Genomic DNA, 15,254 nt, shown 5'->3' with positions numbered 1-15,254 from the left:
AGCTAAATATAGCGGATGATTGCTTAACTTTTTTAATAAAAAAAAGATAAACGATGTATTTGTAACGAAAAATGATTTATAAATAAAACTTTATTGATCAAAAAGTAAAAAATTAGAAAATAAAATTTGGTGATAACCCTTCAAAATCGGCATTAAATTTAAGATAAAAATTTAATCTTTAGCTTATAAGAAAAACATAATTATAAGAAAAACATAAGGAAAACGATGGCGACAACTATTTTGTCCGATTTTAAATGGTATCTGAGCCAAAAATTAACAAATAGCATAAAACCATACCATATATACCCACTCACCCATAAAGATATAAGTAAACTCGCTAAAAGACCCTAATAGGTAATTATCTTAATGGTAATTATCCATCGGGCGGGGTACGTTTACTCTCCAGCGGGTACTCTCACCCTGAAGTCATTTGCCCCCCAAATCAGCCTGCACCCGAGTGCTGCAGCTTAAAAGCGCGCGCTAATGCCGCGGTGCACGGCAGCGTGGGGATCCTAGGCTCACCGTCGGCGACCTGATCTCTTCCGTCTCCAGCTCCTATACTTCACTCTCCCCGAGAAATGCAGTTTGGTTAAGCACACCCAACCAAAATAATCCACACTTGCGCACACTGGAATAGGCGCTCTCGCAGTATAAGACCAAGAAGACGAGGAGGAGGAGGGGGAGGAGGAGCGCGAGCAGGAGGAGGGGGAGTGGCGGCCTGGGAGGCCGCGCTTGGGTGAGCTGAGATCCAATGCCAAGGCCGTGAGCGCGAGGCGAATAGGCGATCCTGTGGGGGGAGCTCGCGAGGGGGAGGAGAAGGCTGCACAGTACGTGCGTGCGTGGTGGCGATGGCGGAGGAGACGGGGAGCTGCGGAGGCGGCGGGGGATGCGAGGCGGTGAAGAAGAGGGTGGACCAGAGCGTGGCGTTCCATGAGCTGTTCGGCTTCGCGGACCCGCTGGACTGGCTGCTCATGGCGGCGGGGAGCGCCGGCGCGGTGGTGCACGGCGCCGCCATGCCGGTGTTCTTCCTCCTCTTCGGCGAGCTCATCAACGGATTCGGCAAGAACCAGCATAGCCTCCGCCGGATGACCGACGAGGTGTCCAAGGCACGTACGCTTCGACCATGTCCCCTCTTCAAAGCTCTCATCTTTGCGCCTGTGCCATTCCGTGCGTTCTCTCTCTCTCTCGCTGCGGGTCATTGACGCTTAATCTGGTGGCTTTGTTTGCTCATTCCAGTACTCGCTCTACTTCGTCTACCTTGGTCTCGTGGTGTGCGCCTCATCTTACCTTGGTGGGTTCCTCACTTCCTCCTGCTCAAGCGTTCTTGCCGGTCATGTTGCAATGCGGCCCGCATTACTCACCGCGCGCGTGTCCTCTCCCTGCTCGTGCAGAGATCGCGTGCTGGATGTACACGGGGGAGCGCCAAGTGGGCGCGCTGCGGCGGCGGTACCTGGAGGCCGTGCTGCGCCAGGACGTAGGCTTCTTCGACACCGACGCGCGCACCGGCGACGTCGTCTTCAGCGTCTCCACCGACACGCTCCTCGTCCAGGACGCCATCGGCGAGAAGGTTACCAGCTCAACCTGTCACTCTGTTCGTCTCCGTCCAGGCCACAGGTCGTGGTCAAGGATCTGACTGGGACGGCTCGTCGTGCGGGTGCAGGTCGGCAACTTCATCCACTACCTATCGACGTTCCTGGCGGGCCTCGTCGTCGGGTTCGTCTCCGCCTGGCGGCTCGCGCTGCTCAGCATCGCCGTCATCCCGGGAATCGCCTTCGCTGGCGGGCTGTACGCGTACACCCTCACCGGCCTCACGTCCAAGAGCCGCGAATCGTACGCCAACGCCGGAATCATAGCCGAGCAGGTAGCATTCGTTCTCACTCTCATCTTACTGTTTCTGGATACTCATTTTCAATCAGGGAAACCAACGAGATGCCTCGAAGAAGAGCTGTGGCCTCTAGCCCCATAGCCCGTGCTGGTCAAAGTGTCCAGTGTAACGGTGGTTGAGCGCATGATATCAAAATGATGCCATTTTCTATCCCTTTTTAGCTTCTTATTAGATCCAATCAACCTTTTGGATAAGATGGCTTCTTGTTTGATGTCGCTTTGCCCTTTTCTTGATGAGCGATTAACGTAGTACCGTCTCTACTGTAGAAAAATATGTTCCTTGATGGACAGCTTCCGTTACCTATGTCGTACTTTTTTTTTCTTCATTGTCAGCTATTAAATGCAGGATACAGTGATATATTTCTCCTTCATCGTGCAAATATGCAAGTAATTTTGCTGATCAACTGTGACTGTTAACAGGCGATTGCCCAAGTGAGGACGGTGTACTCCTATGTGGGGGAGTCCAAGGCCCTCAACTCGTACTCTGAGGCCATTCAGAACACATTGAAGCTGGGGTACAAAGCAGGGATGGCCAAGGGGCTTGGCATTGGCTGTACTTACGGTATCGCCTGCATGTCATGGGCGCTGGTGTTCTGGTACGCAGGGGTGTTCATCCGGAATGGCCAGACTGATGGCGGAAAGGCATTCACCGCGATTTTCTCTGCAATTGTTGGCGGCCTGTGAGTCCTGAAATTTCAGTTTTGTACAGTTCTGTACATTTCACGTTGCTGATAGAAAATATATGACTGATGTGTGGACTTGATGATTTCAGGAGTTTGGGACAATCGTTCTCGAACCTAGGCGCTTTCAGTAAAGGAAAGATTGCCGGGTACAAGCTATTGGAGGTGATAAGGCAGAGGCCGACCATAGTTCAGGACCCAGCAGATGGAAGGTGCCTGGATGAAGTCCATGGCAACATAGAGTTTAAGGAAGTGGCCTTTAGTTATCCATCCCGTCCGGATGTCATGATATTCCGTGACTTCTCTCTGTTCTTTCCTGCCGGTAAAACGGCAGCTGTTGTTGGTGGTAGTGGATCTGGAAAGAGTACAGTTGTGGCTCTGATTGAAAGGTTTTACGATCCTAATCAGGGTAAGCAGATGAAATCCGCACAGTACACCTGATGTTGATGGTTCGAGCTATCAACAATTTTTTTTTTTACTGGTGAGTGTTTTTTTCTTTTGCAGGTCAAGTATTGCTGGACAATGTGGATATCAAGACACTACAATTGAAATGGCTGAGAGATCAGATTGGTTTGGTGAATCAAGAACCTGCACTCTTTGCGACAACTATTCTTGAAAACATTCTTTACGGCAAACCTGATGCCACAATGGCTGAGGTTGAGGCTGCCGCTACATCTGCCAATGCCCATAGCTTCATTGCTCTCCTTCCTAATGGCTACAACACTCAGGTGGGTTCTTTCTCTATTGGTATGCTAATGATATTGTACTGCATAAAACACGCTATGCTAACTATATTAGCACTGCTTAAAACTCAATGTTCTGGCCAGCTAGTGCATTAGCATTGTATTGATCTTGCTACATAACTTGTCATACATAAACTTGCTGCATCCAATGATAAGTCCACTATTTGCAACACAGGTTGGGGAGAGAGGACTACAACTCTCTGGGGGTCAGAAGCAACGGATTGCCATTGCTCGTGCAATGCTGAAGAATCCGAAGATCCTTCTCTTAGATGAGGCTACTAGTGCACTTGATGCTGGTTCAGAGAATATTGTTCAAGAGGCCCTTGACCGCCTGATGGTCGGCAGGACAACTGTTGTGGTTGCACATAGGCTGTCAACTATACGTTGTGTTGACATGATTGCCGTGATTCAACAAGGGCAGGTTGTTGAGACTGGTACCCATGATGAGCTCCTTGCGAAAGGAAGCTCAGGAGCTTATGCTGCTCTCATTAGATTTCAGGAGATGGCCAGAAACCGTGACTTCCGTGGCCCATCCACCCGCAAGTCCCGGTCATCCCGATTGAGCAATTCGCTGTCCACTCGCTCATTGAGCCTTAGGTCTGGAAGCTTGAGGAACTTAAGCTACTCATACAGCACTGGCGCAGATGGCCGTATTGAGATGGTTTCCAATGCTGACAATGACCGGAAGTACCCAGCGCCTAAGGGTTACTTTTTCAAACTCCTCAAGCTAAATGCGCCGGAGTGGCCCTATACCATACTGGGAGCCATTGGGTCCATCCTATCTGGCTTCATCGGCCCTACCTTTGCTATTGTGATGAGCAACATGATTGAAGTGTTCTATTTCCGGGACCCAAATGCAATGGAGAGGAAGACTAGAGAGTATGTGTTCATCTACATTGGCACTGGGTTGTATGCAGTTGTTGCATATCTCGTTCAGCATTACTTCTTCAGCATCATGGGCGAAAATCTGACCACAAGGGTGCGGAGGATGATGCTAGCTGGTATGAATTGATAGTTCTCTCTTAAACTGTTTCAAATTTCACCAGCTACATTGTTTGATCAGTGACTCTATTTTCAGCTATCTTGAGGAATGACGTGGGGTGGTTTGATCAAGAGGAGAACAACTCAAGCCTTGTGGCGGCACGCCTTTCCACCGACGCAGCGGATGTGAAGTCGGCCATAGCAGAACGGATATCGGTCATCCTGCAGAACATGACCTCTCTTCTCGTGTCCTTTGTGGTGGGCTTCATCATCGAATGGCGGGTGGCTATCCTCATTCTTGTCACGTTCCCTCTCCTTGTCCTTGCCAACTTTGCCCAGGTAAAACAACACTCTCAAGCCACATCTACCGTTATGTTTAATTGTTTATCAACCAGCTGGAGGTTTCTTCTTCTCATGGGCCTAACCCGGATTAGATAATGAGCTAGAAATCTTTGTTGGACTAGGAGAATCACCCTCATTCATTTATCACCAAACCAATTGCCTTTGCACGACGAACTGTCCAACTCACTGCACGGTGCACACGGATGCGGTGCCGTTTTTGGCTCAGGCAGCCGTTGTGATTCAATTACTCGCTCTATAGACAGGAGGCCAGATTAAATTCATCGGCATTCTATAGTAGGATTCATGGCCCATGCTACAGCCACAGCCACTGCTTCTGCCGCCACAGCTGCCATAATATACTGTGCTGGGCATGTGCAACCCTGCCAGGATGCTCCTTTGGCCTCTCCTCCCTGCACGCGCCCGTGCTGAATCATACAACGCTCTGGCGTTAACAACGCCAAGAAAAGCTCCAGGTCGTGCGCCATTTATCGCAGCGGATGCTTTCCTTAGATGCTTAATGGCTTTCCTTTGGGTTTTTCTGAGACCGGGAGGAGGACGAAGCAAAGCATGGCCGACGGCCCCAACCTGCCATCTTTCATGCCGCTCATTAGCCTGCCCCCACTCGGTAGGGTTGTTTTTGGTTTTTTCCTGCCGCTCCCGTGGGTGGTCCCGTTTGATCGGCGACACTGTCTGTGTTGTGCATTGCACGGCCGCCTTGTGCACGGGAATCTGGGGCTTCGCGATCTGCAGTGCCGCACATGGCGATCTTGCAGCTGCAGGCAGGCAGTGTCCCTGTTGCCGTGGTCGCATGGCGTGGCGTACGTCCGCGAGGACAGTGTCGCCCCCAGAATGCCATGCCAGCCTTAATTTCTGTGTGTGTGTGTGTGTTTTGGTCGTGTTCCGCTGCACTGCAGTAGCACTCATGATTCCTTGCGTGCAATGATGTCGCTCTGGCGATTCGTAAGGATAGCGTGGTGCATGAACCCCATTCTCTCTGAGTCTGTGTCACTTTGGCCATGGGCTGCAAAGCCTGCGAGTCTTCCGAAAACTGTAATGCACTGTTACTGCCATCACTAGCAACTTATTACCGGTTGCAATATGTCACGTGTGTTACGCTTTGCGCTGTGACATGTAGGAGCTGTTTGTGCTGTGCTGTGTATGACGAATTAGACTGACTGGTACTTGTGATGACTGCTTGTGTGGCTGCAGCAACTGTCGATGAAAGGATTCGCCGGCGACACGGCCAAGGCGCACGCCAAGACGAGCATGATCGCCGGGGAGGGCGTCAGCAACATCCGCACCGTGGCGGCGTTCAACGCGCAGGACAAGGTCCTGTCCCTCTTCTGCACCGAGCTGCGGGTCCCGCAGATGCACAGCCTGCGGCGGAGCCAGATCTCCGGCGCGCTCTTCGGCCTCTCGCAGCTGTCCCTGTACGCCTCCGAGGCGCTCATACTCTGGTACGGCGCGCACCTCGTCCGACACCATGTGTCCACCTTCTCCAAGGTCATCAAGGTCTTCGTCGTGCTCGTCATCACGGCCAACACCGTCGCCGAGACCGTCAGCCTCGCGCCGGAGATCGTGCGCGGCGGCGAGTCCATCCGCTCGGTCTTCGCCATCCTCAACTACAGGACGCGGATTGACCCGGATGAGCCGGACACCGAGCCGGTCGAGTCCGTCCGCGGCGACATCGACTTCCGGCACGTCGACTTCGCCTACCCGTCGCGCCCCGACGTGATGGTCTTCAAGGACTTCAGCCTGAGGATCCGAGCTGGGCAGAGCCAGGCGCTCGTCGGAGCGAGCGGTTCAGGGAAGAGCACCGTCATTGCCCTCATCGAGCGGTTCTACGACCCTCTCGCCGGGAAGGTTATGATCGACGGCAAGGACATCCGGCGGCTGAACGTGAGGCAACTGCGTCTCAAGATCGGGCTGGTGCAGCAGGAGCCCGTGCTGTTCGCCACCAGCATCATGGAGAACATCGCCTACGGCAAGGACGGCGCGACGGAGGAGGAGGTGGTCGAGGCCGCCAAGGTGGCCAACATGCACGGCTTCGTCAGCGCGCTCCCGGAGGGCTACAAGACCCCCGTCGGCGAGCGCGGGGTGCAGCTCTCCGGCGGGCAGAAGCAGCGGATCGCCATCGCTCGCGCCGTGCTCAAGGACCCCGCCGTGCTCCTGCTGGACGAGGCGACGAGCGCGCTGGACGCCGAGTCCGAGTGCGTGCTCCAGGAGGCGCTGGAGCGCATCATGAAGGGCCGGACGGCGGTGCTGGTGGCGCACCGGCTGTCGACGATCCGGGGCGTCGACTCCATCGCCGTGGTGCAGGACGGGCGCGTGGTCGAGCAGGGCAGCCACGGCGAGCTCGTATCGCGGCCCGACGGCGCCTACTCGCGGCTGCTACAGCTGCAGCTACACCATGGCTGATCTTGATCCAGATGAACACACGCCTAGGTGCCGGGTGTAGATACGGGTGAGAGGCGAGCGTCGTGATGGGTGGTGACCGTGCGGTGGCCAGAAGTACACCTGTTTTTCTTATTCCTGTAAGCGATCAGGATTGTGCCGGCAGTGATGCTACCTTGTGTTTTGGCACTAATGGCGGTTCTGGCAAATTTTAGACGCTCACACGAATTTCCAAAGTTTCCATGTTCGATTCTCTTGGCGCGTCACCGCAATTGCGCTTAGATCCGACTAGCCCGGACCAGATGTGAACTATACACTAATAATCGAACCAAAACTTGAAATCGAGAAGGATAAAAGTTTCATCACCTGGTAAGGAAGAGCGGCACCGGAACTTGCGAGCCTCGACGATGCTCGACGCCTCGAGGCTCGCCGGCTCGCCGACGTCCTCTCTCCGATCTGTACCGACCACCGAGCAAGGCAGGTCATAGATGGGGTGTAGCTGGGCCGGTGGATAGTACGGCCCATCTATGTAGCTAGCCCACTGACACTCTCTCGTGAAATCGATATCGTGGCCGAATTTGCTATGCGTGTGTCGATAATTTTTTTCGCGAAAACCACTAGAATTTTGAAGCGTTAGATTCTTTGCCTAGAGATCCATTTCGTTTGGCCTCTTCGTTCCAGCATGATTGCATGAAGTCTAGTTGCATATAGCTCGTTCGCATATATTCCCACGTCGTTTGTTGCTAACTTGCTCGATGTTGCTACTCGATTATAGCATGCAATCATGCACGCAGAGATTAGTGATGAATGGTGACTTACAGATTTATTAACCAGTTTCTGGCCACCAAAGCATAGATAAGATGGAAATAAGAAAGAAAATGTTGGTTCGTGGGAAAAGAAGAAGTTACGGAGAAAATGTTGGTTGGCCGCCGTCCTCGATCTCACTGATCTCCAATTCTGTACCGAGCACGGCAGATCACATATATGGGGTGATAGTATAGATGGCCATTAGGCACGCCCGCCCTGGCACGACCCAAACACGATGGGGCTCATGCCTAATCCCGTTCAGGACGACACGACCCGATCAACATGTCGTGTTGGCCCACGTGCCACACCAAAGGCCTAGGCATGGCCCAGTACCACTTGGGCCGTGTCGGGCCGGTCCGAAACACGATGGGCCGAAGCATGAATAAGTCTGTTTCCTTTCTTATCTCTTGGGCTGCGTGAATAACTCTATTTTTTCTTCCTCTTATTTGGTTGTGTCTTTTATGGCCAGAATAAGTCTATTTTATATACCTCTTATTTTAGGTTAAGCCTTATATAACTAAATTAAGTCTATTTTAGGTCCTTTATTTTTTTTTCAATCTATCGAACCGTGCCGGGCTTGCCCACGTGCCAAGGCATCGGCCCAATAGCCGGGACGAGCCGGCACAGGCCCGATCCCTGTCGTGTCGAGCCATGCTTTGGGCTGGGCAAAATGGTTGTGCAATGGGCTGGACCTTCAGGCCTCTGGCCTTATGGTCGTCTATAGCCTATAGGTGATAGCTGAGCCAACATTGATAGTATGACCCATATGATGTGGCATATATACTTGTAACAATTCCAAGGTTGGTTGGACCGTAGCTAGAAATGGATCAAGGGAATGCCTACTTGTTTTTTCTTGTCATCCAAATTATTATAAAAAAGAACATATTAGCAAGATAAATTAATATAGGATATCCTTGTCTACAAACATGCATATCCAAATTGACAAACTTTGATTGCTACACTCATATTTAGAGTGATATTTATACTTTTGCAATTTTAAAAACGAGATTTGATCTTGCATGTTTGTGTAGTGATACATCACATTTTAATCTATCTTGTTAATTTTTTCAAAAAGTTATTTTCTTAATAACCACTTAAATGACATAAGAGAGATATTTTCGCTCTGTCGTAAAGTCGACATGGTGTCTATTAAAACAGGTTTACTATTTATCATCTGCTTAAAAAATTGTAATCTATCAATCGATTCCTTAGTCTATTAGATTTGTTTGAAGATCTATGTTTGTTGTCTACATGCTAATTTGTTTGTTTGCTTTCCTTTGTTACCATTCGATTTTAATCCAACATCTCACAAAATTGATTAATGGATTTAGTTTACTCAAACAATTGACTAATAGATAGTCCATGTGAAAATAGAGATCTGTCAAAGAACAGAAAAGAACCTGAAAAATTGACGATGGTCAACTGCAAAACAAGATAACAATGCATTGACCAGGCCAAAGACCCTAAATAGACAACGCTCTTCTGTACGTCAACTCGATCCGAACGACCACCACAGAACACGATAGACCACAACAACGGTGAAACCATCCTCGTCCGTCCGTCCGTCCGGACGTAGCTCACCGCATGCACGGCCATTCTCGGCCACCCTATAAATCGAGCGTCCCCGCGGTTCCACAGCAACCTTGCGGGCCAAGATGGCGCAGAAGTTTCTCCTCGGGGGCGTGGGGGCGATCCTCGTCGTCGCGGTCGTCGTCGGGGTGGTCGCCACGGTGACCCGCTCCGGCAACAAGGCCGGGGACAACTTCACCGTCCCGGGGGAGGCCTCCCTCGCCACCTCCGGCAAGTCCGTCAAGTCCCTGTGCGCGCCCACGCTGTACAAGGAGTCGTGCGAGAAGACGCTCACCACGGCCTCCAATGGCACCGAGAACCCCCGCGAGGTGTTCACGGCCGTCGCCAAGGTGGCGCTCGAGTCGATCAAGTCGGCGGTGGAGAGGTCCAAGGACATCGGCAGCGCCAAGTCGAGCGACCCCATGACGGAGGGCGCGCGCGAGGACTGCAAGGAGCTCCTTGAGGACTCGGTGGACGACCTCAGAGGCATGGTCGAGATGGCCGGCGGGGACGTCAAGGTGCTGTTCAGCCGCTCCGACGACCTCGAGCACTGGCTCACCGGCGTCATGACCTTCATGGACACCTGCGCCGACGGGTTCACCGACGAGAAGCTCAAGGCCGACATGCAGCAGGTGCTGCGGAATGCCAGCGAGCTCAGCAGCAACGCGCTCGCCATCACCAACAGCCTCGGCGCCATCTTCAAGAAGCTCGACCTCGACATGTTCAAGGGTGACTCGCTCACGCGCCGGAGCCTTCTGGCGGAGCAGGAAATGGTGGGCGGCTTCCCGTCGTGGATGAAGGCGCCCGACAGGAAGCTGCTCGCCTCCGGCGACCGCAACCGGCCGCAGCCCAACGCGGTGGTGGCCAAGGACGGGAGTGGCCAGTTCAAGTCCATCCAGGAGGCCGTGAACGCGATGCCCAAGGGCCACCCGGGCCGGTACGTCATCTACGTGAAGACCGGGCTGTACGACGAGATCGTCATGGTCCCCAAGGACAAGGTCAACATCTTCATGTACGGCGACGGGCCCAAGAGCAGCCGCGTCACCGGCCGCAAGAGCTTCGCCGACGGCATCACCACCATGAAGACGGCCACCTTCTCCATCGAGGCGGCCGGGTTCATCTGCAAGAACATGGGGTTCCACAACACGGCCGGCGCGGAGCGCCACCAGGCGGTGGCGCTGCGCGTGCAGGGCGACCTCGCGGCCTTCTACAACTGCCGGTTCGACGCGTTCCAGGACACGCTGTACGTGCACGCCAGGCGCCAGTTCTTCCGCAACTGCGTCATCTCCGGCACCATCGACTTCATCTTCGGAAACTCCGCTGCCGTGTTCCAGAACTGCCTCATCATCACCCGCCGCCCGATGGACAACCAGCAGAACTCGGTGACGGCGCACGGCCGCACCGACCCCAACATGAAGTCCGGCCTCGTCATCCAGAACTGCCGCCTCGTCCCCGACCAGAAGCTCTTCCCCGACAGGTTCAAGATCCCGTCCTACCTCGGCCGGCCATGGAAGGAGTACTCCCGCCTCGTCATCATGGAGAGCACCATCGCCGACTTCATCAAGCCGGAAGGGTACATGCCCTGGAACGGCGACTTCGCGCTCAACACGCTCTACTACGCCGAGTACAACAACCGCGGCCCCGGCGCCGGCACCAGCAAGCGCGTCAACTGGAAGGGATTCCGGGTCATCGGCCAGAAGGAGGCCGAGCAGTTCACCACCGGGCCGTTCGTCGACGGCGCGACGTGGCTCAAGTTCACCGGCACGCCGCACTTCCTCGGCTTCAAGGTCTAAGCTAGCGCCCTACACGACATGCATGGCGGGGGAAGGGTGGAATGCATACATGGATACGTACGTGCGTGTGCACGCGAGATGTGCACGAGAGGATCCGAGGTGACAACGACGCGCATGCATGCGCACGTGTGTACCAAATGTGTGATGGCTGAGACGTGCAGGACACCCGGTCAGGTGTGCGTGCTGCATGCTGGGGGGAGAGTTCAGCATTAATTTGTGCCTTTAATTAACCGTTTCGGTTTCTTCTTGTGGAGTATTTTTTTTCATGTGCAGTTTTTCTTGGAGATTTTTTTTCTGTAAAAGATACGTTGGAAATGATTGTTGTACCATGAGTTCGTTTGGAAACGCACTGTCCAAAAATGTGTCCCGTTGTTGCTGGCAATCTTCATGTGCGCCAGGTCGCCTTTTTATGGTCTGTTAATTCCCAGTGCTTTTGCATCAGCAACGACAGTCAAAACAAGCTTCCAAAGCAGGCTAGCTACCAGCTAGCATTTACGCCTCACCGAATTATCATGCGTTCTGGCATTCAACTATCCCCTAATGCGTGACGACGCCCGCCCTGGACGCAAGAAAATTACAAACGGCAGTGAGCACCAGTAGTAGTAGAAATCTCGGCCAACTCACACGACAAATGTCACACTTCCCAGGATGCATCATCTCCTTGCACCGTCTTGCACCCCCTCCTACAAAAGGAGCCACCTCGGTGCCCCGTCCTCTCTACCCGTGTGCTCAAGTGTTCATCTTCTCCAAAAAACTTCAATCAGGTTGTCCCTCTGATCTCCTCAAGAAGATGGGCTCAATCCAGAGGCAGGACTCCTTTGATGAGAACGGCGACTTGATCAACCTCGCCGACGATGTCGTTCTGGAGGCGCCTACTCTCACCAGCGAGGAGATGGAACGTGCCAGGGTATGATCTATGCTCAGTAGTATGTGTTGCTTGTTTTCTTTTAGTTGTGCTATGCTTTCTAGGTACGCTCGAGAGTTTAAAATACTTTCCCCATATTCAGTGTCTATTTGTAGTTTGTGTTCGCTGCATCGTGCTGTGTTCGCGCCTTTTTTCAAACGGCTTTCGCGCCTTTTTTCTGTTCAAACTTTTCCTAGAAAAATAAAATTGAGCTGCAATCTTTTTGCATTTTGCCTGTACTTTCAGTTCTAGTACAACATGTAATGCATATTTTGCTAGGCAGGCTGTAAAAATCCTATAAAATCCATATGGGTCCTATGTTCAAAGAGGGAGAGGGGGGCTAGAATAGTAGTAGTGTTTTCAACTGTTAAAATAATAAAAAGGAAAATTCGGCTGCTTATATAGTTCCAATGTACAGTCACTTCAATTTGACACAATATATATGGCAATATAGCAAAATCTGAATGGAAGGTACAGAAGTAGACAGATGCCTCGGTATGGTGTGGGATTGTACCTTTTGAAATAGTAATCTTTTAAAATCCTTGAAAGAGATACATGATTTCCATATTGATCTTATAGTCCATGTTGTTCTAGTAGTTTCTTTTTACCGCGTTTTCAGTGACCGTATTGATTGTTTGGTATCCTCTCTAGTGCAATTACCATAGCTTGACTCATTCAATGCAGAGGGAAGCTCTGGAGATACTGAGAAACAACTCCCCTGAAGAGGCTTTCAGGATTTTCACCCAGGTGATAAGCTGTAAAAACCACTCCTACGCGTCTGTTACTTGCAGATTATAGGAAGCACTGCCGGCACAAAAATTCTCTGGTCATAACAGCACGTTTTTTTCCCCCCTGCTTGCTCTCATGCTGTACCAGGGTTTAACAGGGCAGGAGGTTCAGAGCCCCGTGGTGGGCAACGCTAGTACCAATCAGGCCGTGGCGAACGTCCCTCCTCCCAAGGCCGGCGACGGCAAAACCGCACCGCCTCCCCCGAGCAGCTGATCGCCGCGGACCGACGTACCGCTCGGTCGTCGGATCAAAGAGGGGGTGGTGCCTGCTTGCTGCAGCGTGTGCGCCGCCGGTCCAGCTAGCTCTAGCTGCTGCATGCTTCGTCTCTTGACAATAATCATCTGTGCTGAACATGTTTTCCCTTGCAACTAGCGGTTAAAACCATGTGTTTTGTTTCGCCCGTATATAACCCGGTGTCGTGTTCGCCGTGCCTCTCATGTGTTGTGCATGCCCCGGGGGGGGGGGGGGGGGGGGGGGGTCGCGGCGCGTCTCGTCCGACGTCGCTACGTACGCGTGCAACGGCTGCGTCTTCGCGTCCGGACGTGCGCGCGGGGGCGCTCTTGGCTCTCGCGTGGCGCGCGTTTCCTTTCTTTTTCTTCGGCTTCGGTTTGGTTTAGCCGCTTGCCGAGATCGATCGACCGCGCGCGGCCAAACTCGTGACGAGGCTGGCGTTGGTTGGATTCGTGACGGGGGCTGGGGGTTGGTTGCCGCTTGTCCATTGATCGGCAGTATGCACCGACACTTTTGGTTAGACGGAGAGAGTCGAAGGCCTGCATCTGCATAGGGATAAGATTCGTTGACACGCTGCGACTCCTTTCGCGGACGGCTGACGCGTCAGCAGTCAAATTTCTTTCTCTCCTTATTGTGATATCTTCTGTTTCCTCCGTCCCAGAATTAGAGCTCGATACACAATCTAAGAAAATTTAGAGCTGGATAGGAATATCATAAACGTTTTTGGATTTAGAGCTGGATAGGAATAAGGTAAATATGTTACTCCTTATTGTGATATCTTCTGTTTCCTCCACCACATTCCCTTTAAACTCCTCTGTTCTGCATACCCCCTTTGCTCCAAAATAAATTAATTCTAGAGATTAAACTTTGTCAAACAAAATCAACTCCCAAAAATTATCCAAGAAATGTATATTGTTCTTAACACCAGCGTCATCGACATCCTCATGCCCATAGATGCTAATTAAGGGGTCGGCACCAATCTCTTAGGTGCAGATGACCTATTTATAAAATAACATATTTACCTTTTTTACTCTATTGAGATATATGTGTAAATAAGTTATTCATAATTAGGTCCTCGATGGTTGTCTCTTTAGGTTGAAACCCTTCATATTAGTGTTTAGTTGTCATGAGGGTCGAGGGTATCGACCTAATAACTTAGCGCCGAGATGCCAATTACCCTGCCGTCGGAAAAAAGGATTCATTTTTAGATTAAGTTTTTTTTTAAAAAAATGTATCTATGAAATATTTTTTTAAAAGGTATCACCATGTAAAAAAATACTGATCTATCGGGTCTAATGTTTCGCACTAGTTTATGTACCCACCGCTCCCGCGTGAATCTTTTTTATGGATTCTAACCAACTAGAAAATCTCACATTAATTAATTTTTGTTAAAAAAATAAAAGGTAGAATCCATTTAGAAATACAATTTCGGAATAAAACTAAAGAAAACTAAAAATAATCCATGTTTAAATATAGTTTAGAAAACTCCAAAATTGAGATTAAAAATAAAAAAGATAATATTGAGTGAATAGTCCATCTGCAAGTGCAATTTAAAATCAACTAAGATTCCGGTTAAAAATAAGTAAGCGAATAAATCGACGTGTAAATACAATTTATAAGTATATTAGTGTTGAATTAAAATAAATATTACACATAAAAGAGTTTATGTGCAACTACAATTTAGAATACAAATATAAATACAAATTAGAGATAAAAATAGAAAAATAAAATCAGGTTGCACATAGAAATTCAATTTAGAAAAATCTGAAATTCTAATTAAAACTAAAAAATAATTAATATCAAAATAACAACACATATTGTTACAATTTATAATGATGATAATAGCATAATATGTGTGGGTCACCGCATTAGTTCTAATTCAAATAACAACATGTAAAGTGTGAAATCATCAATTTTACTTTGAGGGCTGAATAGCCAAGTTTCAGTTGGACTGGCCCAAATGATTTCTAAATCTGCAAAAACTCACTGGAATCATATATTCATACAATGCATTTATAGGAAGTTAGAGCACCTCCAAGAGAATACTAATATTTTGTTTTCTAAAAATTTGTATTGGGTTCATCTAAAAAATCATTGCGCATAAAAATTACACCATACTCTAATAGAAATCTAAAAA

General features: G+C 50.4%; 3 protein-coding genes across 3 annotated transcripts; all 3 read left to right on the top strand.

Moving 5' to 3' along the window:
* Positions 1-611: 611 nt before the first annotated feature.
* On the top strand, positions 612-7,252 carry LOC102711691 (ABC transporter B family member 19). Its single transcript, XM_006652311.3, has 10 exons — positions 612-1,106; positions 1,237-1,291; positions 1,392-1,567; positions 1,661-1,861; positions 2,305-2,564; positions 2,657-2,973; positions 3,069-3,292; positions 3,483-4,308; positions 4,386-4,627; positions 5,840-7,252. The coding sequence occupies exons 1-10, from the start codon at positions 849-851 to the stop codon at positions 7,046-7,048; spliced, it is 3,768 nt and encodes a 1,255-aa protein (XP_006652374.1). The 5' UTR covers positions 612-848; the 3' UTR covers positions 7,049-7,252.
* Positions 7,253-9,476: 2,224 nt separating this feature from the next.
* On the top strand, positions 9,477-11,608 carry LOC102711966 (pectinesterase-like). The gene has a single exon (XM_006652312.3). The coding sequence runs from the start codon at positions 9,487-9,489 to the stop codon at positions 11,191-11,193; it is 1,707 nt and encodes a 568-aa protein (XP_006652375.2). The 5' UTR covers positions 9,477-9,486; the 3' UTR covers positions 11,194-11,608.
* Positions 11,609-11,983: 375 nt separating this feature from the next.
* On the top strand, positions 11,984-13,099 carry LOC102712247. The gene is made up of 3 exons (XM_006652313.1): positions 11,984-12,100; positions 12,782-12,844; positions 12,974-13,099. The coding sequence occupies exons 1-3, from the start codon at positions 11,984-11,986 to the stop codon at positions 13,097-13,099; spliced, it is 306 nt and encodes a 101-aa protein (XP_006652376.1).
* Positions 13,100-15,254: the final 2,155 nt, after the last annotated feature.

Source organism: Oryza brachyantha, chromosome 4, assembly GCF_000231095.2.
Source record: "Oryza brachyantha chromosome 4, ObraRS2, whole genome shotgun sequence".
In the NCBI taxonomy this organism is placed as follows: Eukaryota; Viridiplantae; Streptophyta; class Magnoliopsida; order Poales; family Poaceae; genus Oryza; species Oryza brachyantha.
This window is presented reverse-complemented; position numbering and strand designations above follow the sequence as displayed.